The sequence below is a fragment of the Emydura macquarii genome, unplaced genomic scaffold (assembly GCF_026122565.2).
Source record: "Emydura macquarii macquarii isolate MOO-44397 ecotype Brisbane River unplaced genomic scaffold, CSIRO-AGI_Emac_v2 contig_2676, whole genome shotgun sequence".
NCBI lineage: Eukaryota > Metazoa > Chordata > Testudines > Chelidae > Emydura > Emydura macquarii.
Genome location: NW_027132813.1, coordinates 5937532 through 5965475, shown reverse-complemented (window position 1 = coordinate 5965475; position 27944 = coordinate 5937532). Strand labels below are relative to the sequence as shown.

Sequence of the window (27944 nt, the reverse complement as noted above, 5' to 3'; positions counted from 1 at the left end):
TTACTTCACATTAATGTAGTCCCATTAGTCCCCTTTTAGTTCACACTAGCAGGGTCTATGTAGGACAGTACTTTAGTGCACAGTGCAATTCAGGCCCCCATAGTCTGCATTGTGGGGCCGTGTAGACAAGCCCTTAAATACCACTGATGGCTTGAGGGTTCTTTCCCGTGTATTTGTTCTAAGGAAAATCTGTGCCACAATTGTATTCAGCAATGTGTTCTGAGCCCTGGTCTGCATTACAAAATTATTTTGGTATAACTGCATCGCTCAAGGGTGTGAATAATCCACACCCCCTGAGCGACATAGTTATATCTACCTGAGCACCAGTGTAGACGGCGCTATGTCACTTTGAGAAGTTCTCCTGCCGACATAGCTACCGCTTCTCACGGAGGTGGATTAATTAAGCCAACGGGAGAAACTCTCTGCCATTGTCTTAGAGCATCTTCATTAAAACACTACAATGCAGCTGCACTGATGCAGCATTTTAAGTATAGAGGTGCCCTGAATGTTCCTATCATAAGTATTTTGTAGAATGTGTTTAAAAATAACACTTTACATTCATTTGACAGTTTTCAGGGTTTGTCTACACAGCAATACTCAGAAAAAATAATCTGTATTAATTGAAGATGTAAATTTAAATTGGATTAGTTAAACTGCATTAAGCCCCAGTTTGGATTTTCTCATTCAGAATTGAAGTGGCCTTAATTTGGTTTAATTTAGTTCACTTCCAAGTTCCAAAGTGAATTAAAGTAAACTGAATTAAGGCCACTTTAATTCTATATAAGAACATCCATACAGGGATTTAATGTGGTTCAAACAATCCATTTTAAAAGTTAATTAATCTTTTTGTACTTTTCATTGCCTGTTTTCTTTATGAAAATCAATAAAAAAATTTTTTAAAAACCTCCCATCACAAAAAAAAAGATAATTCAGATTAACTTTCCTGGGTATCCCCATGTAGACAAGCCCATAGGCTATTGCAAGTGGCCAGTTTAAAGCAGTATTTATGTACTCAGCATTCACACTGGTTTAAGTATCAGTGTTAGTGTCCATTACTATTTAATACTGTTTTATTGTCTCTGGTGCGGGGTTCCCATCTGGGTCGTGTTACCAATGTCCTTGGATGTCACAATAGTAGACTCAGAAATGCTAACATTGCTTGAATATTTTGAGCCAGATTCTGCATTCATTTATACTGGTATAAATTTGAAGTAACTTGATTGTCTTCAATGGTGTTACTCCAGACAAAATCAGTGTAGCTAAGAACAGAATGGGGTACATTATTTCTCCAAATGTTGGACTGAGCCAGTACTGGTTGGTACAATGTAGTAATACTGTATTTCTCTAATGGTCTAAAGCAAAATGTAAGTCTCTAGCCTTTTACAGTTGAAAAAACCTTTTGTCTATGAGCCAGTGCAGTGCTGTCTACCTTGAATCTGCAAAAACAGGTTGAAACAAAGAGCTACAATTAACTTAATATGCCATTAACTCTGAAGTTAGCTATTTTGCTGTTCATCATTTCAGCAGAACCATGCAGGTACCCCAGTGGGTAGAACTTAGGTTAGTAGGCAGCACAGAGTTCAGGTGGAGGGCCACCACAATTTTATTCATTTTGCCCCCATAGTTCACCATTTTTAGCTTCTCACTGTGTAAACTTTCAGAAGGCATGTTGGGTAAAATAGATGCAGTTTGCCTTTGAATACTCCTTCAGCAGAATCCAGATACTTTTGGTTGGCATATATTTGTTGCAGAGAATTTGTTCATCCAAGATGCCCATCCTTATCTACTGAAATACAGGATGTCAGCCAAAATGCTAAGGTTTTGCCATTCAAATGCAACTATTTTGAACCAAGCCATTGCAAGTGGAGTTGCTTTGGAAAGCTTGGGCCCTTCCCTCTGAGGATGCACAGCACCGACCCAAGAAAGGTAGCATGGACATCAACCACCGCAGTAGTTAATGCAGTGGTTGTAAGTCAACCAAACATAGGATGCATTATCTTTGTAATGTAAACAAGGCCTGAGTCAGTAGTTTTCAACCATTCCACACTACTGTACCCGTTTCAGAAGGCTGATTTGTCTTGCATACCCCAAGTTTCATCTCACTTAAAAACTACTTGATTACAAAATCAGACATAAAAATACAAAAGTGTCATGACACACAATTACTGAGAATTGCTTACTTCCTTATTTTTACCATATAATTATAAAATAAATCACAACCCCCAGATTGTAGTATATAGAGCAGTATAAACAAGTCATTGTCTGTATGAAATTTTAGTTTGTACAGACTTCGTTAGTGCTTTTCATGCAGCCTGTTGTAAAACTAGGCGAATATCTAGATGAGCTGATGTACCCTTGGAAGACCTCTGCATACCCCCAAGGGGACATGCACCCCTGGTTGAGAACCACTGCATTACAGAATCAGTGGTCTTTAGCGATTGGCAGCCCCTAAAGGAATCTTCAGTGGAGGCGGGCAGTAGGAGCTGTAGATCAAGGAGCAAATTTAATACTTAGTGATTAATAATACATTCTAATTAGCAGGCATCCATGCCTGAAAGTCTCTCAGTGTCTTAACAGAAATAACTAAAACAGAACTGCAATTAAATAAGGCTTCTTTAAAAAAAAAAAAAACACACTAGCAAGAGCCTATGGTAATGAACCTCCCCGGCCAGTTGTATACATTAAACAAACAAGCAGAATAAAAAGGACACCAGCAAGGGTTTGAACTATTATCCTAGTTGTGTTTTACAACATATCCATAGGAAGAGCATTCTCTCTGCCAGCCCTCAAAGGGCCATCTTTACTCCCTCCTGATATAAAGTTCTTATGAGTCAAATATTAACTATGTGTCTTAAAAGTCATGCCATTTGTACTAAGGCCTGTTTCAGGTTCTCAGAATGCTTGAGAGCACTGACAATGTGGAGTGTCCCTTATAATTGATGCAGGGCTTGCCTCTCTTTTTGAAATTCACAGGATGCTCATAGTTTTCACAGATTGATCCATATCCAGTGATCCCAAACTGAAGGACAGTTAAAATTCTGAATGCATTTTGGGCATCATGACTCACTATATCAGAGTGATTACTTCTGCTAAGGTAACCTCACAGGAAGACACAAATGTCTTTAAGGGACCCTCAAGAACCTGTATCTCAAATTTGGTACAGTTTAGTGGTTATTTTTAGTCCAAACAGAACATGAAAATCAAATGTGGAAAAAATCTGTGCATGGAAAATCCTCAAGAAATGCATATACACCATTATGTTTGGAGTACAATATAATATCTTTTACACACAAGTCTTGGTGGGATGTCACCTGAAATCTTTGGATAAGTACTCCAGCGTGCATCCTTCCAAGTTTTTTTGTAAAGTGCTTTGAAATCCTCATGTGAAAGGCACTGAATAAGGGCAGAGAGTTGTTTTATTTGCCTTAATTAGTGAAATATATAATTTAAAACATGGAATCTTCTCTCTAGGACAGAATTCTATTGTCATAGTTGCAGGAGCCAATTTGCTTTTGGATTCTGAAGACCTGAAGAGGGCTGCTAATGCCATTTCCAAGGCCAAAGTGATCATCTGCCAGCTAGAAATAGCTTCTTCTATTTCTCTGGAAGCCCTAAAAATGGCACATTCCAATGGAGGTAATTTAACTTAAGCCTTAAGCATTCATCCATTAGGTTAATGCTTTTACATCTTCATCTTGCAAAATATTCTTCATGGTTTCTGCAAACCATTTTAATTTCTGTCACACCAGCCTTCATTACAGATGAAGCAATGACCACAACCTCATGCCACTCTAATAAAACTGAAATTAAATTTTAAAATATATCAATGCATATCGTGGCAGACAAACATCCCCATAACCTCATTTTATGTAAACCTCCCTTATCTAGGTTCCTTGTGCAATGTTGTCTTTGCTGTTTTGTGTCATGTCATGTCATATCTAATCAAGATTGTAATAAACTCAGGGTAGGAAGTGGGACCGTAGACCTGATTCTGATCTCACATCAGTACAAAAGAGGAGTAGTTCAGTTAAAGTAAATGGTGCTACATTTGTGTAAAATTTATACAATAAATTCAGAATTAGGCTTATTTCTTTATTCTTCCAGTACAGCACCACGCATACCTGTGGTGCTATATAAAAGTATTAATAATAATAAAATGCCATAAGGTCTATTTGATTATGTTACTGATTTAGCAACGACTTCATGTCTATTCAGTGTATTTGGAATGTTGCCATAGAATGGATAATGTCACAGGCTGGTATTTACATCTAATTGTTACTGTGCCTTTCAGTGCAGATAATTTTGTGACAGTGGATTTCTACACTGAATAAGCATATGGATAAAAGATATTATTCTTTTCCTAGAGAATGGAGTTTCAGTATTGTTGTGATGTTTTGTTTTGTTTTGCTTGTAAAACTTTAAACTACCCAACCTTAACCACTATAGTGCTTTAAACAATATTGGGTGAAAGATTAAGTGATAGAGGTGGCTATGTGAGATTCAAAATTTTGTTCTCATTTTACCCACTAGGAAACTAAGGCTGAAATGTTACAGCAAATAACTTGGCCAAAGTCACACAGCAGGTCAGTGACAGAGCTGGTATTAGAACTCAGGATTTCCTTGCTCCTAGCTCCAGTCTCATGCTACCAAATCATGATACCGCTAGATTAGAAAAATTGGAGGTCCTGATTCTCCACTATCGTGTACATTTTGAGGTCATTTACACCAGTGCAAAGTGGATATAAAATGTTATTGTAGGAGTAAGTGAGGGGAGAAATCAGATTTAGTGGCATTTTAAACACATTTTGCATCTACTTTGCACTGGTTTAAACAACTGTGTAAAGTGCAGAATGTATTCCTGGGGGAATTCTATGCCACTGCACAATGCAGAATTTGTGCAGAACTAATATTCTGGGCAGAATTCCATTTTTCCCTGTAGAATTGACACTGCAGAGCTGCTGGCCACCACTAGGGACCAGTGGACCCAGAAGAGCCTGGCTCTCTAGCTCTCACTGCACCTGCACAGGAGGCACAGGCAGGCTGCAGTTCCTAGCGGTCCCTGAACAAAGGAGGCAGCATGTTGGCCCTCGCCCAGCAGTGAGCGGAGCGCCCAGCCCGGCGGGGATGGAGGCCCTGCAGCCCTGCACGGTGTTACTAGATTTGCCTGTTACCTTGGGGTGCGCTCATTTATTAGGGTTACTTTCCTGGGGGTGGGGAGCTTGTAATTCTATTAATGTACTGCTTGTGTCACTTGTGTTTTTATATGGAGCTTTACTTCTCCCTTCTGCAAGTCCCCTCCCAATGAAGCTACCCTGCAGGACCTAAGTTTCACAGGGCTGGGTTCCTCCAGCCCCAGACTCAGATCAACACCCCACATACACACACACACATTCCAGATTAACAGAGCACATCTGAGCACACCAGGTCAATCAGCACTCTCAAGCTGACCACTTATATGTCTCTGGGCTCAGCAAGCTAGGTCGAACAGCACTTCAAAGCTGCCACCCTTACATGCCACTGGCACCATACCGGAATAGAGAAAGTCTGAGCAGGCTTGGTCAAAACAGCACTTTCAAGCTGCCACCCTTATATGCCACAGGTTCAGCACATCCCTATCCCCACTTTCTCGTTACAATTATTCTGGTAGCAACCCCCTTGATGAGTAACACCCCTTGATGGGCGTTACACGGATCTTTGTCTTAGGTAAAAGAAGCATTGCTGCAGAGCAAGATAACGGAAGCCAAGAATACGAAAAAGTAAACAAAGTTTGGAGAGAGTCTGGCAACCAGCTTGATTATAAAAGTTATTTTATTTTATAGAGTAATAGCCATACAAGGAGAGACCAATAAACAAAACAGTTACAATATTACATGGTTTAACTGGGGTACTGAGGAAATCTAGCCCAAGTTTGATTACAAAAGTCAGGTTTAGAAAGTTATACCTGGAGTGAGAGAGAGAAAGAGAGAGAGAGATATCCAATTAGGTCTGAGGGGAAAAGGTGGGCTTACACAGAGACAGAGAGAGTTGGGGTTTCACCACTCAGCGCAGCTTGAACCGGTCGAAGGTTCCCAGGAGACAGGCTCTTCAGCTTAGGGTCCGGAGTGCTTGAGACAGGCAGAGCCTCCAACACAGTCAGTCAGGAAAAGGTGAAGTCCCAATGGAACTGATGCAGCTTTTAGATCCAGGCATCAGAACAGAGTTTTGAACTTGGGTAGGGGTTTTTGTAGGGAAGAAACAATGGTTCAAGGGACAACACTAGATTTGTTTATGGTAAACAATGACTCAAGGGAGTGTACTAGAGTTGTTTTGTTTAAGGTTGGACAACAGGAACTGATCATTCCTGACTATGGACAGTGTTCCTTCAGGCAGATTCAGTGTTTTGGATATCAATAAAGGATCTATGACTAGAATTGGTCTGATAACTTCGGAGCTGGGTGTGTGGAGACGTGGATTCATTAACATCTGGAGCAGAGATCTCCCATCATGCCATGCTTCGCTGATCCCAGATTTCAGTGTGGTTCCTGCCTTGGAGCTTGGTTCTCTATTTGGTTTGCTAATAGAGATATTTCCTTGTTCCATCTTTGATACAAATGAGGGTCTCTGCTTTCCATTCAGTATGCTAATAGAGATGCCTCCTTCTCACATCTTCGATGTAAATGAGGCTAAGGGAGTTGCCTTAATCCTGTCACCCTTGTCTGGAGGGAGTTTAGGTGTGTCTCCCACTGCCCTTTCATTGCTTTTGGTAAGTCCGTCTCTGATTGGTTCTGGTTCAAGCAGAGGCAGAGGATGGGGGGGTTCAGGTGAGTCAGACAATAGGGGTTTTGCCCCTGGTTCCCCAAGAACACAGAGCTTACAGGTAACAGCGGTCTGGCTGCCAGGCCTCATCCACCTGTGAATGGGAGCAGACCCGGGAGACCTGACTGTATTGGCTCTCACAAAGGGTGAGGAAGGGCAGGGCCACACCGCATCCTGAGGCGGGACACTAACAAAGCTGCGCAGAGCAGTGCCTGCAGCTGGGCTCTGGAGAGGATGGGGTGCAGCCATCTGAGCTGGGTGGGGGGTGCTGTGCAGCCCCCTCCAGCAGCCTCCATTACCTCCTCCCAGTACACACACCTCTCCAGCACCCCTCAAATACCCTCTCCCAGTACACCCACACCCCTCTGGAACCCCCCAACTGTACCCCCTCTGGCAGTTTTCTCTATTTGGGAATTTGAAATATGGTAACCCTATGGGGACAGGGCGAAAAAATGGGAATTGACTACAAGACTCGAGGGGCAGAGTTTCCCACAAGATGTGCCCAGCTGTGACAGACCCAGGCAGAGGTGTCCAACAAAGGCATAACAGAGAAATAGGAACTGGGTAGTTGTAGGGATTTCTTTTACTCATCACTGCTGGGGGAATCTTTTTTATTGTCCGTATTATAACAGACATACTTGCTGACAGGTATTTTGAATTAAATTACCAAAATAATTGAAACTGGTGTGATTATATTGTGTTATTTTGACAAATAAAATATTCAGAATTTTGCAGAATTTTAAAATATTGTGCACAGAATTTTTAGAATTTTGGCACAGAATTCCCCCAGGAATAAAGATGAGAGAATCTGGTCCTGAAACTTCAGTGGTTCTAAGTGTGTATGGATATCATTAATAGAATTGTGCACATTGGAACAAAAATCCACATAATATTATAAGTTCAAAATTATTTTGATACAAATATGAATTAAATGAGGTTGTGACTCCTTTCCACTGCTAAACCTGGCTTATCAATCAGAAAACTTTTGTGAGACCAGGCACCTTCCTAATTGCAGTTTAACACTTGTTTTAGTAGTCCACCAAGATCCCCTACTGTTTCTTAACTTGGATCCATTTCCATCCATGGAAGCCTATCTTCTCAGCCCATTTTGGTTGGTGCTCTGGGACAACTGTCAAACTACTCCCTATAAGCTAGTAGGGCAGGCATAGGACATTCTCCCAACAGAAAAACCTCATATTGCATGACTGCAAAATACCTTCAAAGGGGGTCTCTGAAATAACAAAATTTAACCTAACTTAAAATTGTGAAATCTGTTGGGAAATGTTTTTCTGGTTTCTAAATCAGAGTATATTTGGGAAATTAAATAAATAGTGGCCATTAATTACACATTAGCGTCTGGGTGTTGGAGAGCTAGCTAGAAAACTGAGTACAAGTTAACTGCCAAAAACCATTCCCAGTAATGTGCTGACATCATGGATGATTAGTTAAGAAGCCAGAACCATGCTGCTTGTTCTCCATTAAAAAACAAAACAAAAGCTCATAGAGGAGAAAAAAAAATCCATTTTACCAAATACAAAATGACAAAACTAGCATGGGAAGGAGTTTTCCATGAGACCTTGAATTTAAACCTTGACAGTTTTTTTATGGTAATTGTTTATAATGTTTCTGTCAAATAAGTTCCTTTGCTTTGAAATAAATATACAGACCAGAACCAACATGCCTAATTTCATCAGTTATGCAGCAGCAGCTCTTTGGCATGCCAACCATCTGCTGTATTGCCATGATAGGACAGGCATGGGGCAATCTGAGCATGCTGCCCCAAAATTGACCCTTGTAAATATTTTTAATACTAACAAAGATAAATGGACATGGGGAAATATTTCTTTTTAGGATAATGTAAACTAACTTTTTTCCTGCCGATAAATTTTATTTTTCAGGTAATCTATTCTTGGAAGATCTCTGTTAGATAGGGGATACCTGGAATACATGAGATATGGGGATTTTTAAGGCCTTTATTGGTTCCACTATATCCAAATAGTCAGAGTAATTTAGTATAGTGTTAAAACAGTGGACTTGAAGTCAGAAATCCTGGGTTATATTATCTACTCTGCCACTGACTCAGTGTGTGATCTTGATCAAATCATTTTACTTCTCTGTACCTCCTTAAACATGAGATGGGCCTTTGACAAAGGAGAAATGAAAATGAAAGGTGTTTCACTACTAAATGGAAGTGTGAAAAAACAACATATTGAATGGGCAAGCAAAGACTTAGGCCTTGTCTACACTACCACTTATGCTGGCAAAAAATTTTGTCGCTCAGAGGTGCGGAAAAAAACACCCCCCTCAGCGACATAAATTTGGCTGGCATCAGCACTTGTGTGGACAGCACTATGTTGGCAAGACATGCTCTGCGGCCAAAATAGCTACCACCACTTGTTAGCGGTTTTATTATGTTGGCAGGAAAGCGCTCTCCCATCGACATAACGCATCTACACAAGCACTTACGCTAGCAAAATTTATGTCGCTCAGGGGTGTGTTTTTTCACATCCCTGAGCGACAAAAGTTTTGCCATCATAAGGATTAGTGTAGACAAGGCCTTAGCAACCTTTGGCAGTACAATATGCAGCAAGAGTCAGGAGCAGCCTTAGGATCACTACAGCTCCGAGCCTTCAATCTGGAATCATTGTGCAATCAAACCTTTGCTAATATGTGGGCCAACTCTGCCATAGATAATATGCTGCACATCTTCAAATTCTCTGTGCAGTCAAATGTTTTGCTTTCTAAAACTGTGGAATCTTAAAGCCCATCCTGACTGTCAGTTGTTTCCCTTGGTTTAGCCTGCAGCACCCTCATGAATAATGCAATACTGTATGTTAGGAAGTACTCTAGACTATTTTTGTTTAACAGATGTACATCCAGATGCCTCAAATCTCTGTTTCGAATTTGGTGCTTTTTTGTTTTTGTTTTTTAATTAAAAGGAATAAGAAAAAGGGGGTGAGGGTGGATGGAGGCCTAGCTTGCCTTTGTTTCCATTCAGTGAATCTCACTGGTATTGGGGTTTTGCAGACTACATATGGAAAATGTTGTTTTTGCAAATGTCTCATTGGACTGGTTGTTAAAGATCCCAGGGCAGTTTGTGAAAGAGCAGGGACGTTAGCCTCTGATCTATCATAGTTAGACTGCAGCTTGAATAACTCTATTTAGTGTGCATAAATTCCCCTGAAAGTTTTACTTGAATACTATGTTCCTCCTTTTAACTGCTGTCTAATGTTGCAGTGTGTTGTTAAACTGCTGCCATGTCCCTCCCTAGAGGTGTCTATTTCAGCAGTGAGTGCAGTTCTTCCTGTGTTTGAGAAGTTTGTGAGATCCCAAAATGCCTTGAAGATGATGGACAATATAAAATGGAAGTTAATGGTGTCAGACCCATTAGTACTGTATTGGAGGAGAATTGTGATGCAGTTCTCTATGGATAGAAATGTATTATAGGCAGGTCTGCTAGCACCATCTATAATTAAGGTTGCACAATACTTTCCATTATAAGGTCCAGTTTTCAGTTACTTATAACTCTGTCAAACTGCAATCATTTGAGCTGAAATTTCAGACATATTGCTTTCCAAGAATGAGACTAGGGCAAAACACATTGTTTTGCTCATGTTAAAAAATTCTGGCAACCTTGTATTTGAAAAGTTCTGGTGACCCTGTGCTTTGGATTAGGGACTGGAAATTTGCCAGGGAGGTGGACTTTGTGTTAGAGATGTGCCTTGGGAAAAAATAACATTTTGTGTGAGCTCAGGAGACACTTGCTAGAGCTTTGCAGTTAAATTCCCTAAAGATTCTATCCACATTGAGCATGTTCCCAGTGCGGGCTTGCAGGACTTTCCCTATAATTCTTGTTCCCAGTTGCTCCAGGCCAGGGTGGGGCAAGCACACTGGGACTGGGAGTCTAGGGGGTGGTGAAGATTGGGAGTGGTGGGAGAAAGATTCAGAAAGGGAATCCTGGGGGTTGAGAATAGAAATCAGTGAACAAGGAAGAAAAGACTGAGGAATGAAGACTGACTCTGGCTAGGTAAGGAGAACAGGACTGGGGTGAGGAGGCAGGGGTGGGGAGGAGACAGGACTGAGATAAGGGGTTAAGCTTACAGGGAATGGGCAGAAGAGTCTGTATCCATTAGACATACTCTCCTCTAGAACCTGAAATGGCACCCACGATTCCTGAGTCTCACATTCCTCTGCTGTCAGCAAATATCTGTGTAACCCACTGGCAAAGTGTCCAATCCCCCTTTAATGCTGGTCCACATAAAGGGTAACAACCTACTTCTGCTATCAGTTACTCTGTTAACTCAAGTGGCAGAGGACTGTGCGAGGGATCTAAAAGTTCCAGTCTTGCTGATGATCCACATGAGTATATCAATATGATGCCGGATGATGGGATTTCTGTTTTCACTTTGCTTTTTTAAAAAAACTAGGGAAATTACATACAAAAACACTATGTTGATAGAACATTATTAAGGTGACAAAGACAAACACTCATAGTTAAGAAATACTATGAAAAATATAAATGTAATTAGACTGTATCATAATGCAGACACACAAGGGGGCTGAATTAAGGCTGCACAAACTTTTGAGTGCTTGATTTTGCAACTTCAGTAGTGTTCTTATAATGTAGTTGTTTTGTATGCAATAGCATTTTCAAATGATAAGAAGATAGAGAGGAACTGTGAGGTTGAAAAGTAGTCACTGGCCAAAATTTTCAAATCTGAGTATCTAAAGTTAATCTTCTAAATTAATATTTATTCATAGTCCTAACATTTTTGATCACCTAAGGCTTCCATTCAAATAAATGGGATTCATAAGTGCTTGCGTGTCTGAAATTCAGGCTGCTTATGCTCTGATGCCTAAATATAGATTTAAGAGCCAGACTTTCAAGTTTGAAAATTTTTGCCACTGAATATAAGTAAGATTTTTAATGTAAGAGGTTATGTTTCATATGGAAGAAGGGATGATCTTATGGTTAGTACATCTGTGTCTTAGCCAGGAGATGGGCAGAGCAAGGAATCCATAGACTTCTGTGTTACATTGTGTAAGTCATTTATGCTCTAATGATATGGCAAACCTTTTTTGGTGTAGACTAGGCCTGAGGCTTTGTCCTGAGTAAGATTTAAAGGCATGTTGTTAGGAGATGTTTGCTAACATATTCTGACAGGTTTTAACCAAGATTACATCTCCACCAGCTAATGTGTTATGTCTACAGTGCCTTGTCTATACAAGTGTTGGAACGTTAGCTAACACCTCCTAACACTTTTAAATTGTAGTCTAGATAAAGCCTTCATCACTCTGTGTCTTGGTTTCCTTATGTGCAAAATGAAGATTACAATGCTTACCTACCTCCCAGGAAGTTCTGAGGCTAAATCAATATTAGTAAAGCTCATTAAAATACTCAGAGGGAAGACACTCCACAAATGAAATGATTTATATTAGATATCTACATTTAGATTTTTTTAGTTAAAAAATCTTTTGAATACAGCTTGAATCTTGTCTATTGCTCTCCTCTCATTTCCCCCTAAAAACAGATGAATTAATATCAATTTGGGGATTTTGTATATTTTTCTGTAATATAATTTAAAAATGGTTAAATGCTTTATAAAATGAGAAAACAGGGTTTTGTGTGTCTGTAAGTAGTTTGCATATCTGTGGGGAAAAGACAAGGAGCTGAACTGTAGTAGCCATAATAGGGAGCTTTGGGGCTCCAGGCAATGGTTTGTAAATGTACTGTGCAAAAATGCCATTGATTTAGACAATTTTTTCCATTCTGTTGCAGTGAAGACCCTATTTAATCCTGCTCCAGCTCTTGCTGAACTAGATCCACAATTTTACACGCATTCCGACATCTTCTGTTGCAACGAAAGTGAGGTAATGGCCAGCTGTCATGTTAGAGAACAGTGATGTGGGCAGCAAAACTTCAAAGGGACTCTGTCCCCAGCCGTACATCATGGGGGGAATCAAGCCATACTCCTGAGACTTCTCTCTCAAACACTGGAGGCAGCAGGCGTGGCCTCTAGGCCAATGAGGAAGGAGGAGTTCTTGCTTCACTATTGAGTAACTCCTTCTGGATAGCACTTGAAGTAGATTGAAGCTCTTGTGCACAAGTTCGAGAGAGTCCAGCGGAGAGCAACAAAAATGATTAGGGGGCTGGAGCACATGAATTATGAGGAGAGGCTGAGGGAACTAGGCTTGTTTAGTCTGCAAAAGAGAAGAGTGAGGGAGGATTTGATAGCAGCTTTCAACTACCTGAAAGGGGGTTCCAGGGAGAATGGAACTAGGCTGTTCTCAGTGGTAGTAGATGACAGAAGAAGGAGCAATGGTCTCAAGTTGCAGTAGGGGAGGTCTAGGCTGGATATTAGGACAAACATTTTCACTAGGAGGGCGATGAAGCACTGGAATGGGTTACCTAGGGAGGTGGTGGAATCTCCATCCTTAGAGATTTTTGAGGCGCAGCTTGACAAAGCCTTGGCTGGGATGATTTAGTTGGGGTTGATCCTGCTTTGAGCAGGGGGTTGGACTAGATGACCTCCTGAGGTTCCTTCCAACTCTAATCTTCTATGATTCTAGATTAATAGGCTCCAGAGAGAGCTAGGGCCAACCCCTTATTGGCCATAAGGTGGATTACCAAGAGGGGAGTGGATGAGTGAACAGATTAATAAATGAGACACTCTTAAAATGTGTTTTGCCATAAACGGTACATATTAAAATAGATCCTCGCTCCCAGCCCTGTCTTCCCTCTGTGTGAATGATGTGATACTCCTAAACTGCCTTGCCAGAGATGGTGTGTGCACGCTGTAGATGAGAGGGTATAAGCAGCTCCGTATATCCCTACCTGTCAGTTGCCTTTTCAGTGCATGTACAGAGGGACTTTTATGGGCTGCTACTGCCAGTGGACAACAATGGAGCCCTCAGTTTTTCCACTTTTTGTTCAATGGTTTGTCAGTTTCCAAGATTTTCTCTCTTCCCCCCAACACCTTCCTCTGTCATTGTCAGGGTTTTATTTATCCAAAAACAAGTGATTTTGTTTCACAGGAAACAAGTTGGTCTCAATGGCTCAAAAGGCCCTTGTTTGATTTTGCTGCTGTATGTTATTGTTACTGTTACTATGGTTTTCTCCCTTCTTCATTTGTCAGAAATGTGTGAGGAGCAACTCAGCAGGTAAAAGCCACGCCCTGAATATGGTTGTAAGATATCCCTGGTGAACGTGACTTGAGATGTCTTAGCGGTTTCAGGAAAACCATGACTCAACTTGCTGTGGGATCACCATCCCAATGTCACTGCTTGTAGGTTGTACTTGAAGACTCAGTTAGTCTCTTTTGAAATTTCTGCTAACAACAATGCCATGCTGGCCAATAAGACATCAATGTGCAGGTCTGCTAGAGTTTCAGGATTTAAATGACCCAAATGGGCATCAAAATTGTGTGGCAGCAGTACTCATTTCAGTGCAGCTCTGTAAAGTTAGCCCCCACAACAGCATTTAGACATCTGCAAAGTAGTCAACCCTTTTCTGCAAGATCAGTCACTGTGGTTCATCAAGAGTCTAGGGGCTGATTGTCCAGTCCAGCTGGCAATGATGACTCTTGTGGCTCAGACTCATAGACTATAAGGTCAGAAGGGACCATTATGATCATCTAGTCTGACCTCCTGCAAAATGCAGGCCACAGAACTTCACCCACCCACTCCTGTAATAGACCCCAAATGTAAAACTGAGTTATTGAAGTCCTCAAATAATGAATTAAAGACTTCAAGAGACAGAGACTCTGTCAGCAAATGACCTATCCCCCATGCTGCAGAGGAAGGTGAAAAGCCCCCAGGGCCTATGCCAATCACTATGCCAATGACTCGCCAGCCAGACTCCCAAAAATAATTCTCTGTAGTAACTCAGAACCCACCCCATCTAATATTCCTTCACAGGTCATTGGACATATTTACTGCTAGTAATATAAGATAGGTCAATTGCCAAATTAGGCTGTCCCATCATACCATCCCTTCATAAACTTATCAAGCTCAGTCTTGAAGCCAGCTAGGTTTCTTGCCCCCACTGCTCCCCTTCAAAGGCAGTTCCAGAACTTCACTCCCCTGATGGTTAGAAACTTTAATCTAATTTCAAGTCTAAATTTCCTGATGGCCAGTATATATATCCATGTGTTCTTGTGTCCTCATTGGTGCTGAACTTAAATAACTCCTCTCCCTTCCTGGTACTTATCCCTCTGATGTATTTATAGAGAGCAATCATATCTCCCCTTAACTTTCTTTTGGTTAGGCTAAACAAGCCAAGCTCTTTGAGTCTCCTCTCATAAGGCAGGTTTCCATTCCTCGGATCATCCTAGTAACCCTTCTCTGCACCTGTTCCAATTTGAATTCATCTTTCTTAAACATGGGAGACCAGAACTGCACACAGTATTCCAGAGGAGGTCTGACCAACGCCTTGTATAACGGTACTAACACCTCCCTATCTCTACTCAAAATACCTCGCCTGATGCATCCTAGGACTACATTAGCTTTTTTCATGGCCACATCCCATTGACGGCTCATAGTCATCCTGTGATCAACCAATACGCCCAGCTCCTTCTCTTCCTCTGTCACTTCAAACTGATGCGTCCCCAGCTTATAGCAAAAGTTCTTGTTGTTAGCCCCTAAGTGCATGACCTTGCACTTTCCACTATTAAATTGCATCCTATTTCTATTACTCCAGTTTACAAGGTCATCCAGATCTTGTTGTATGATATCCTGGACTTTCTCTGTATTAGCAGTACAGAGAAAGTTTGTATCATCCGCAAACTTTATTAGCACATTCCCACTTTTTATGCCAAGGTCAGTAATAAAATGGTTAAATAAAATCAATCCCAAAACCAATCCCTGAGAAACTCCATTAGTAATCTCCCTCCAGCCTGACAGTTCACCTTTCAGTATGACCCGTTGTAGTCTCCTCTTTAACCAGTTCCTTATCCACTTTCCAATTTTCATATTAATTCCCATCTTTTCCAGTTTAACTAATAATTCCCCATGTGGAACCGTTTCAAATGCCATACTGAAATCTAGGTACATTAGATTCACTGCATTCCCTTTGTCTAAAAAAATCTGTTATCTTCTCAAAAAAGGAGATCAGGTTGGTCTGGCACGATCTATCTTTTGTAAAGCCATGTTGTATTTTGTCCCAAGTACCATTAACCTCAATGTCCTTAACTACTTTCTCTTTCAAAACATTTTCCAAGTCCTTGCATACTACTGAGGTCAAACTAACAGGCCTGTAGTTACCCGGATTACTTTTTTCCCTTTCTTAAAATAGGAACTATGTTAGCAGTTCTCACGTCATATGGTACAACCCTGGAGTTTACAGATTCATTAAAAATCCTTGCTAATGGGCTTGCAATTTCATGTGCCAGTTCCTTTAATATTCTTGGATGGAGATTATCCGTGTCCCACAATTTAGTCCCATTAAACAGTTTGAGTTTGGCTTCTGCTTTGGATGTGGTAATTTCTACATTCATATCTTCAAACCCATTAGTCCCCCTGCCACTATCCCTAAGCTCTTTGTTAGCCTCATTAAAAACAGAAGCAAAGCATTTGTTTAGATATTGGGCCATGCCTAGATTATCCTTAACCTCCACCCCATCCTCAGTGCTTAGCGGTCCCACTTCTTTCTTTGTTTTCTTCCTGTTTATATGGCTATAGAATCTTTCACTGTTGGTTTTAATTCTCTTTGCAAGATCCAACTCTACTTGGCTTTTGGCATCTCACTTTGTCTCTACATGTTCTGACCTCCAAGAGGTATCTTTCCTTGCTGATTCCTCCCATCTTCCACTCCTTGTAGGCTTTCTGCTTTCTCTTAATCACCTGTCTGAGATGTTTGCTCATCCAGCTTGCCTATGAATTTTTTCCCCTTCCTTGGGATGCAGGCTTCAGATAGTTGCTGCAATTTTGACTTGATGTAATTCCAAGCCTCCTCTGCCTTTAGATCCATGAGTTCTTCAGTCCAGTCCACTTCCCTAACTAATTCCCTTAATTTCTTTAAGTTCGCCCTTTTGAAATCAAAGACCGTAGTCACAGATCTATTTTTGTTTATCCTTCCATTTAGTTTGAACTGAATTAGCTCATGGGCACTCGAACCAAGGTTGTCCCCTTACAACCAGTTCTTCTACGAGATCCTCACTACTCACCAATACCAAATCTAATATGGCATCCCCTCTTGTTGGTTCAGCAACTATTTGATGAAGGAATCTGTCAGCTATCACATCCAGGAAAATCTGAGCCCTATTATTATTACTAACATTAGTCTTTCAGTCTATATCTGGGAAATTAAAATCACCCATAATCACACAGTTCCCAGTAGTATTTACTTCATTAAAAAACATTAAGGAAGTCTCTGTCCATAGCGAAATCAGATCCTGGTGGTCTGTAGCACACCCCGAGCACTATCCCAGGGGAAGCTCTAGCAGTTTTCTTCCCCAATGTGATTTTTGCCTAAACAGACTCTGTCTTAATCACTGCATTACTTCTAATTTCTTTACAGTCTACTTCATCATTGATATACAGTGCTACTCCATCACCTTTGCCTTTATTTCTGGCTTTCCTAAACTGCACATACCCATCAATACCTGTACTCCAGTCATGACTACTATTCCACCATGTTTCTGTTATTCCTATAATATCTGGTTTCACTTCCTGCACCAGTAGCTTAGTTCCTCCATTTTGTTACCCAGGCTCCTCTCATTGGTATACAAACATCTTAATTTTTGCTGTTTGGCTTCGCTTACATGATTCACCACAGTCATTCTACTGCCTGTATCACCTATTACACTGGTATCTACACCACCCTTCTTCATGTCCATTCTGCTCCCCACTGCTATATCCTTTCCTATTTCATTTTCCTCCCTCTCAATGTTAAAATCAGGCGTGCAGCTCACCTCGCCATCTCCCAACCATCTCCCCCAGCTCCCTAGTTTAAAGCTCTCTTAATCAGTTGTGCATCCTAGAAGTGCATTTCCCTCCCTACTCAGGTGAAGTCCATCACAAGAGAAGAGTCCTATTTCCATGAATGCCTCCCAGTGATCATACATCCCAAAGCCTTCCTTATAGCACCACTGCCTGAGCCATCTGTTTATCGTCATAATCTTGTCACGCCTTTGTTGTTCTCCTCTAGGGACAGGCAGAATCCCACTGAATATCACCTGAGCATCTATTTCCTTAAGAGTCTTCCCCAGCCTGGCATAGTCTCCCTTGATTCATTCCAGTGAGAATCTAGCCATACCATTTGTACCCATGAAGGACAATCAGTAGATTCTTTCCCGCTCCCACTAGGATCCTCTTCAGCCTCAGGTCCACATCTCGTATCCTAGCACCGGGCAGACAACATACCCTTCTGTTCTCCGGATCAAATCTGGTTACAACCCTGTCTGTTCTTCTCAGGAGCGGAGTCCTCAATCATGTAGGCGTGCCTTTTGCTGGTGACAGTGTGATTCTCCGGCCTCTCCCCTGTTCTTTTTGGCTGCAAGTCCTCTCGTCTTCTGTTCTCCTTTTCAATCTTCTGCAACCCATCCTGGATCTCCCTGGGGCTCTGATTTGGTGGTATCACCATTGGCTCATCCGCTCTTTGTATAGGACTAGCTTCTCTTCTCTTCCTGGCCCTCCCACTTTCAGTTACCACTTGCTGCACCCATTCTTCATTTTCTAACTCTGCAAACCTGTTCCTGAGCTCTGTTTCTCCTTCAGTAGCCCATCTTTTCCTCTGCCTGGTTCTCGTAGTCACATGCTTCCACTGGCCACTTTCCTCACCCAGCAGTCTCCCCTCAGAGTTCATTGGTCCTGCTTCCATCTGCAAGTCTGGGCTTTTCCCTTCAGCCTCTTCATGCCTTTGCTCCATCATCTGCTCGAATCCTCTTCTAAACTCAACCAGAGTTTCCACCTGCATCTCCAAGCCCCGGATCTTCTTTTCCATCAGCTATATCAGGCAGCACTTCACACAAACAAAGCTCTTTTGTGGTACCCCCTCCAGGATCATGTACATCCCGCAGCTCCCACATCCAGTCATCCTCATTGTCTCCACCACCGCTAGGGTCACTACCACTGCTGCCATTGTATCTGGCATAGCTTCTTCACCTAGGTCCTGTCAGTGAGAGAAAAAAAAAAACCACACACACACACACACACACACACACACACACACACCCCACCAAAACAAACCCCCCAGTGACCATTGCAACAATACGAGAACCCTACACACTCCCTCCCCAAACTCCCCTTGCAAACTCCCACTCAAACTCCCCTATTTACAGCTCTGTTTGCTGGCTCCTGTGCCACTGCAAACAAATCTAACAGCCATCACAATTCAACTACAGGAGATGGTGGAGATGACTCTCTACGGTATATATAGTATAACATATATTGTATTACATCCAAAACAACTATATTAAAAGAATGTTAATGTTGCAAAATTGAGCACTCTAAAGTTAGAAAATGCTTAAGGTTGCCAGTGCAATGTTAGTTTGGCCCTTATGTGCGTATGCATTGTGATACAGTCTAATGACATGATTACATACTCGTTTTTTAACAGGATCTCTGCCTCGTTCAACAAAGTCGTGTCATCATTTGGCAGACTATCAGGCAGAGTCTGGCAGCAACATGATATTAGGCTTCAAATCAAGCCAAAAGTTCATAAAACAGTTGTGCAGTCCAATTTGTTGTATGAGTGCGAAACCTGGAATTGCTACAAGCATCACATCAAACTTCTAGATAAGTTCCATTTACAACATCTGTGTGGCATACTCCACATCAAATGGCAGGATGAAGTTACCAATAACGAGGCTCTGGAATGCAGCCACTCCACAGGGATTGAAGCAATTGCTCATCACATCACAGTTACGTTGGGCTGGTCATGTGTTGAGGATGGATAATACCACAATGCCAAAGCAGTTGCTATAACGAACTGAAAGTGGTAACTGCACACAAGGCAACCAGAAGAAATGCTTCAAGGACACATTGAAGCATAACTTGAAGCAGTGCAACATTGACATTGACAGCTGGGAGTTGTCAGCAACTGACAGATCACTCTGGCAAGCAGCAGTCAGTGATGGAGCTAGTTTGAGATTAATTGCCATATGGATCTTGAGGCACAGAGGCTGAGTCATAAACAGCAGTAGATTCCACGGGCATAGACTGTAATCTCTTCCTTGATATCGAGCTACATACGCACTCTGTGTGGAAGGGGTTGCCACTCGCACATCAGACTTTTTAGCTGCAATTGTACTCACAAAACATAATACCATCATCAGCGTCATCTTCGATCATGAAGGACAACAACAACAACATCATTCGATAGTTCTTTTTATCCTCCTCATTTGATGCATAGCACTGAGATGCTAGAGATTCTCATGAAATTGTTGTGTAAATAAAAAAAAAAAGGAACATGGCAAAACAACATGTTTTTTCCTGCCCTCATTCTGAGAAACAGCTGAACCATTTTAGTTGAAATTTTCCCCAAATTTCAACCTGAGGTAGACACTGGCATGGAAAATTTCAGCCCAAATGGTTAAAGTTTGACAAAGTTAAATGTAACTTAACAGTAATTTAAATAAGTAATTTATAATGGGAAGTGTTTGGCAACAGTAACTATAGGTGTCACTACACTCTCAACCTATAATGTAGCAACAACAATTTAATATGTAGGAATCCCCACTACAGAGAGACTTGAGAACAAATGCTCTGTGTCTCAGTCTTTTACTATTATATGTTTCTTTATCTTACAGTAGAACCTCAGAGTTACGAACACGAGAGTTATGAACTGACCGGTCAACCACACACCTCATTTGGAACCAGAAGTACACAATCAGGCAGGCGCAGAGAGAGAGAGGGGGAAAAAAGCAAATATAGTACAGTAGTGTATCAAACATAAACTACTAAAAAAAAAAAAAAAAAGAGAGAGAAAATAGCATTTTTCTTCTGCATAATAGTGTTTCAAAGCTGTATTAAGTCAATGTTCAGTTGTAAACTTTTTAAAGAACAACCATAACGTTTTGTTCAGAGTTACAAGCGTTTCAGAGTTATGAACCACCTCCATTCCCAAGGTGTTCGGAACGCTGAGGTTCTACTGTACTTCTCTTCTTGGATGTACAATTTTGGCAATCTACAACTCTACTGCTGTTTCTCCTATATATCTTAGGTATGTCATCCATTTTCTTTCAAAATCATGCTACCTATCCTCCCCAATCCAATCTTGACCCCACCTTCCTCTCTATCTACTGTCATATCTCTGTTCTCCCCTTCATCACCAAACTTAGTGGATGTGCCATCTGCAACTATTGTCTTAAGTTCCAGTCTTCCAACTCTGTTCTTGACCCTATTCAATCCAGTTTCTACCGTCTCCACTCCACTGAAACTGCTTTCACTAAATCTTGAATGACCGCTCCCTGGCCAAATCCCCTGGTTTATATTCCACCCTCATCCTCCTTGAGGGGCCCTAATCCTTGATTGGAGTTCCTAGGTGCTACCATAATACAAATAATTAATTATAACATTAATAAAGCTGTCTTTACTATGTCTGTAACCATCTGCTTTGCAGATGGAGCATCTTTGTCCTTCCAGTGAGCAAAGATAATTCTTTTAGCAATTAACAGATGTACAGAAATCCAATTCAACTGTTTCCAGGATATTCCATTTAACTTAGACACATCTGCTGAGATACATTTGAGGCCAAATTAAGTTTTGTGTGTGTATGTGTGTGTGTGCGCACGTGTATATATATTTTTTTCAAGTATTTGTGACACAACTTGCCAACATTTCTTTAATGTTGGCACTCATCAACATATGTCTACAGGTGCTAAATTTTTATGGTATATGAATACAAGGCTATTAACCTCATGTTTGTAAACACAGGAGTACAGTATCAGCTGAAAGGATAAGCCAGCCAATTAGATTACGGCATCCAGCATTCAGTAGTAAGAGCCATACTGTAATTCTTATTGTTACATAACTAAAGAAAAGACATAGCTCATAATTGCCTGAAAACAGTCATGTGATTGAATTGTGACTGTTCTCTTGTTTACCTTCTCATAAATCAACAGTCTGTACAGTCTTTCAGCCTCTCGCCTCTCAAAATATCAAAGGCTTAGAGGTGTCAGGGGTAGTTGCAAACTTTGCCATGTGATATATTCCAAGCATCTGTGTATCTAATATAGCTTCACACCTTATTGCCTGTCATCCATTAAACTCTTTAGATATTAATGCTTCTGCATACAGGACATAGTATAACAGCATATCTTGTTCCTTATGGATTTATGTGCTAGAAAGAAGCATACAAAGTTATGCTATCAGTGAATCATCTACCTCTAGTTCATCTAGAAAGCTTTTCACAAGCTGTTCTTTTTATTCTTGGTCACTTCAATAATAAATATTTTTTACATCTGATAGTTTTTTCTGTCTATGCGGTTTATGAAAAAAATACTCAAAACAAATCTTGCAAGGTTATCAGTTCGTTCTTTGCTTAGCTAGTAGTTTAATTTGGTTTCTGTTTTTTTCTTTCTCTTCTTTTCCCAGAAAGATTAAGCTTGTTGAAACTGGTTTGTTAATTCTCTGTACACCAGATGTAACATAACTTAATCCCTGAGGTTTGTGCAGGAATGTGCTCGCTCTTCAGTCTCCTCATTCTTCTAATGAAAGAAATGCAGAATAAATGTATCAAATTTCATATTAGTGAAGCAAGAGAGTTCTTTTCTAACATTTAATCTTTTTAAATTTTGAGAAGATAGACATGCACAAGTTGACTTCTTCAAGGGCAAGGACCATCTCTTTGTTATTTGTCAGTACAGTGCGTAGCACAATGGGGCTGTGGCCTCTAGGTGCTACCACAATACAAATAATAAAAACAATCACACATGAGCTATTTCTGAGTATTGCTGCCTAGCCTGGAAGGGGATAGGTAGTAATATATCCCACATGTCTGAGATTCAAGTCTGACCCTAAACATATTTGAAGAGTCGTCTGGTTCTTTACAAGGGGAATTACAAAGCTTTTCAAAAGAAGCAAATTTACCTAAATGTTAGGTTCTTAACTCATGAGTTGTAATCCCAGTTCTGCCAGTGACTTGTGCAGCTTTGGGTGAATCTCTTAATCTTTCTGGTCCTTGCCTTTCCCCATCTGTGAAAAAGATACATTCATAATAACCTAGCTAGAGGTTCAGCAGAGATGAATTAGTTAATATTTGTAGAGTACTGGGAAATGCCTGGGTGAAAGGCCTTATATAAATGTAAACTGTTTTTTTTTTTTATATGAGAGATACCAACCTGATTGACCATGCCTAACAAACCTGATTACTTTCTATGAAGAGGTGACTGGCTCTGTGGATGTGGGGAAAGCGATGGATATAATATACCTTGACTTTAGCAAAGCTTTTGATATGGTCTTCTGCAGTATTCTTGCCAACAAGTTAAACAAGTATGGGCTAGATGAATGGACTATCAGGTGGATGGAAAGCTGGCTAGATCATCGGGCTCAATGGTTAGTGATCTATGGCTCGATGTCTAGTTGGCAGCCGATATCAAGTGGAGTGCCCCGAGGGTCAGTCCTGGGGCCGATTTTGTTGAACATCTTCATTAATGATCTGGATGATGGGGTGGATTGCATCCTCAGCAAATTCGCAGATGACACTAAACTGGGGGGAGTGGTAAATACAGTGGAGGATAGGGATAGGATACAGAGTAACCTAGACAAATTGGAGGATTGGGCCAAAAAAAATCTGATGAGCTTCAACAAGGACAAGTGAAGAGTCTTGCACTTAGGATGGAATAATCCTATACACTGCTACAGACTGGGGACCGACTGGCTAAGTAGCAGTTCTGCAAAAAAAGACCTGGGGATTACAGTGGACAAGAAGCTGGATATGAGTCAACAGTGTGCCCTGGTTGCCAAGAAGGCTAATGGCATATTGGGCTGCATTAATAGAAGCATTGCTAGCAGATGGAGGGAAGTAATTATTCTACTCTATTCGGCACTGGTGAGGCCATATCTGGAGTATTGTGTCCAGTTTTGGGCCCCACACCACAGAAGGGATGTGGACATATTAGAGAGAGTCCTGTAGAGAGCAACGAAAATGATTAGGGAGCTGGGGCACCTGACTTATGAGGAGAGGCTGAGGGAACGGGTCTTATTTAGTCTGCAGAAGAGAAGAGTGAGGGGGGATTTGATAGCAGCCTTCAACTACCTGAAGGGGGGTTCCAAAGAAGATGGAGCTAGGCTGTTCTCAGTGGTGGAAGATGACAGAACAAGGAGCAGTGGTCGCAAGTTGCAGTGGGGAAGGTCTAGATTGGACATTAGAAAAAAGTTTTTCATTAAGAGAGTGGTGAAGCACTGGAATGGGTTACCTAGGGAGGTGGTGGAATCTCCATCCTTAGAGGTTTTTAAAGTGCGGCTTGACACAGCTCTGGCTGGGATGATTTAGTAGGGGCTGGTCCTGCTTTGAGCAGGGGGTTGGATCCTGAGATCCCTTCCAACCCTAATCTTCTATGATTCTATGAGATCTATCATAAATAACCTGATATGAAAAAATCATGGAAAAAAATGTATACATGTATATTATCCCATTGTTTTCTCCTCCATATTATTGTGTATTAGTGAAAGCTAAATAGTTTCTGAAGGAATAATTAATGTCTGGAATCAAGAGTATGTTCATTATCACTGATAATTTATCAGAATCAATGATGCAGTATACTGAGATTATGGAAATATGTCTGTTATTGATTATAAAGCACTACTTTGCTTCCCAATATGGAGATTTATTTAATACATAGAAGTTTTACTAAGCAATAGATAACAGATATCATATAAGGTACATAAAGCAATAATCTGTCCCACATGTTTAATACTTCTGAGCTTTGCATGATCTGGCATTTACTGAGTTAATACACTGGGAAATTACTGTTGCTGCATTACTTATAGATGGTGTGCGCATTTCACAATATAGTTAAGTTTGAATTCCAACCTCATTCTAAACCCACTTTATCAGTTGTTTATAACTTTTGAAATGACATTTTTCCATATTTAGTCTTTAAATGAAAGATGTGATACTTTGGACAGTGCTTTGGGTGCACAAGGGAGAAAGAACTTTAAGATAAAGCAGTTCAGCCTTTTTTGAATTATTATAGCATGAGAAGTATTTTTCCCCCATATATTCTGATTAGAAACTTTGTAATATGAAACAACTAAAAGCTACAAACAACTAACTTTTGTGGTATGATTTTACAATCCTTTGCTCACAAGCAGAGCTTCATGACTTCAGTGGAATTACTCATCTGTAAGAATTCATACAAACCAGATTTTGTGATGTAGCTCTCAACACAATATAAGGTGCAAGTCAAGTTTGAAACAAATTGGTTCAACAGGTTTCAAACGGTGAATATTTAAAATTGAGGCATCTTGAACTAGGACAATCTTAAGAACTGCAGATCAGACCCTCAGCTGGTGTAACTCAGCATAGTTCCATTATTATTTTATTGCAACAGCATCTCAGTAGCCCCAGTCATGGACCCAGTAGGCCATTGTGCTAGGCGCTGTACAAATACAGAAAATGATGGTCCCTGCCCCAAAGAGTTTACATGCCCTGTTACTGTACCAATTTACACCAGCTGATGATCTGGTCCTGTGTCCTGGAAGTTTCTGGATGAGACAGAGACTCCCCAAAATCCAGCATGATAGGAAGGCTTGTCCAAGAGTGACTGGGTTATGGAGGCATCAAGCCAAATAACTCCTGATCAATTAAATTACAAGCTCCATAGTTTGAATAGTTGAAATGTATCTTCCCCTTTCAAAACAAAACAAATCAAAACAATTCCATGCCCAAAACACTATATTTTTAATGTAATGTTATGTTTGGGGTTCCAAGCACTTGGATGTCAAGAAAAGCAAGCAAGTAAAACTGAACACTCAGCCTTAATTTTGCCTCTTTTTGTTTATAACTTAAAATATGGTCTGTCTTTAATTATATATTTGTCAAATAATACAATATATAATATAATGCCATACAATTAAATAAACTTATATTTACATAGTTAAGCACTCAGAAGATAGAAAATGAAAATTAAGGTTGAACATAGCCTTTCATAACGTGACCACATACTGTTTCTCAGATTGTATTATCTTTCTCTACAAGTTAGCATCTATGTTGCATCTTGTATATACGTTCTAATAATGTATACAATACATACACAAATATCACTATGATATTCTTATCATCTATGGATGTTATATTTGCATTCTTCTCTTTAAAGTATTATATTTGAGCACTATAGTGGAAAACTAAATTAGATAGAAATACATAATGTGCTTTATATAGTTGACATTAAAATAAATACTGCAAAATAGTGTTTATCATAAAAATTGTATATAGCCTTAATTTTTATTTGAATTCTTTTCATGGAATGATATGTTGCACTATTTAACAAATATAAAGACCATGTTTTAAGGCAAAAGAACAAGGAAGCAGAGTTTATGTTGAACCTTCAACCTTAACTCTGCTTTTTTCCTGATGTTTGAGTTCTCAGCTTTTCAACCTTACTGTTGCGTATTTTGAATAAAATAGTGGCTTCATGAGCTACATAATGTTTGTTTTGAAGTTATTTTATTGACGGTTTGTGAGACTTACTCTTATTTAAAGCGTCTTTTTGTGTGTCAGTAAGAGTGTTGTGAGATTTAATCAGAAAAAGATAGACTTTTTTATTTGCTGCCGTGTAGAGTTCAATCAAAAGCTATTAAAAAGTCCATCTTGGGCTTTTTGTATTGTTATTGTATAGTGTTGGGGTTTTTTTAAGACAACCATTAGTTATTTCCTTCAATTGTAGCACAGTATTTTTTTAAATGAGATTTTATTGGTGGGAGGAACTTTATAACCCAGCACAGCAGATTTATATTTAACATCAGTTGACATTTACTGTAAAATTCTAACTATTGGCAGAGTATCAGTCTGGTTTCTGTCACTTCTGTGGGAAAATGGCTCCTAGCTTGTTCCAGTGTGTTCTAGTTTCACCATTCTGCTGGAAATGAGTTACATCTCAGTAGTGACAAACAGCTGGAGTGCTATGTTCATACATATGTAGCAGCAAAGCTATCTGCTTAAGAATCTCTTTTAAGAAATATTTTTGTGTGGACGTAATCAACAAAGCGGAAGAAGTAGAAGAGTTTCTGTTAAACCAAAAAACCATCAATCACAAAACAATGGAGCAAATCCCGCTTTCTGTACTCAGGAAAAAGTCCTCTTGACTTAGGTCCCAGATGATGACCACAACATAAAAACCTAAGCAGACAAAATGAGAGTTTTGCTTTAGAAAGGACAGCATCATTTCCTCTTTGTTTTGATTTTTATAGAGCCAACCTCAAGATTTTTTGGGCGCTTTGCAAAATTTAAAACCAATGTTATTCATACAAACTGAAGTAATATAATCACCTTGTGCAGGATCTTATGAAATCCCCATCGTTACACAACTGGCCAAACAGCTGCAAGAATAAAATAAAAATCAGCCCAACTAAACCCAAATCAAACTGTCTTCCAACCCAGATCAAACCCACTTCTTTCCCAAAGGCCTGAAAAAAAAGCATGCCTGGAAAGTTAACAAATCTGGCCTGTGGAGGAGCAAATTTCAGAGTTACTTAGAGTCTATTTCACCCAGTTGTTGTTTTGAATGTATTATTTTTATTGCAGTGGCACCTACAATGTGCAAGGTGCTATGCACACAAAGGAATACATAGTCCCTCTTCCAAAGATCTTACAATCTGTACAAGCAATATACAAAGGGCTATGATGATACAATAAAAAAAATACTCTTTAATAAAAAATAATTATCCACTATCCCTAACTTCCCCTTCTATCTATCTATTTTATTAGGACTGGCTAGTTTCTTGCAAGTGTCACAGAAGAGGCATAGTTGCCAAGTTTTGTGAAGTACTTTGTGACATTTTATGCTGATTTTTAATTAGCTTTTTTGCAGATAATTTGAATTTTACTTTTAAAACAATTGTCTGGATTTAATTTACTTAAATATTCTCCATCTAGAGAACCTTGAGAGTGTGTTGACCTTAATCCACCAAACAGAAACTATGCTAGGTGTAGTAACCTTCTGCTCAACCTAAAATATATTACATTCTTGTCTAACTGAATAGCTTAC

General features: G+C 40.1%; 1 protein-coding gene across 4 annotated transcripts in view; it reads left to right on the top strand.

Moving 5' to 3' along the window:
- RBKS (ribokinase) overlaps window positions 1–27944 on the top strand; it is a 108866-nt gene that overhangs the window by 54738 nt on the left and 26184 nt on the right. For 2 of the 4 annotated variants that reach the window (XM_067564788.1, XM_067564790.1), the window contains exons 5-6: window positions 3472–3636; window positions 12575–12666. In XM_067564788.1, the coding sequence (XP_067420889.1) occupies window positions 3472–3636; window positions 12575–12666 (257 nt within the window). The remainder of the gene's footprint in view (window positions 1–3471; window positions 3637–12574; window positions 12667–27944) is intronic. The other 2 variants (XM_067564789.1, XM_067564792.1) reach the window with 2 other exon arrangements.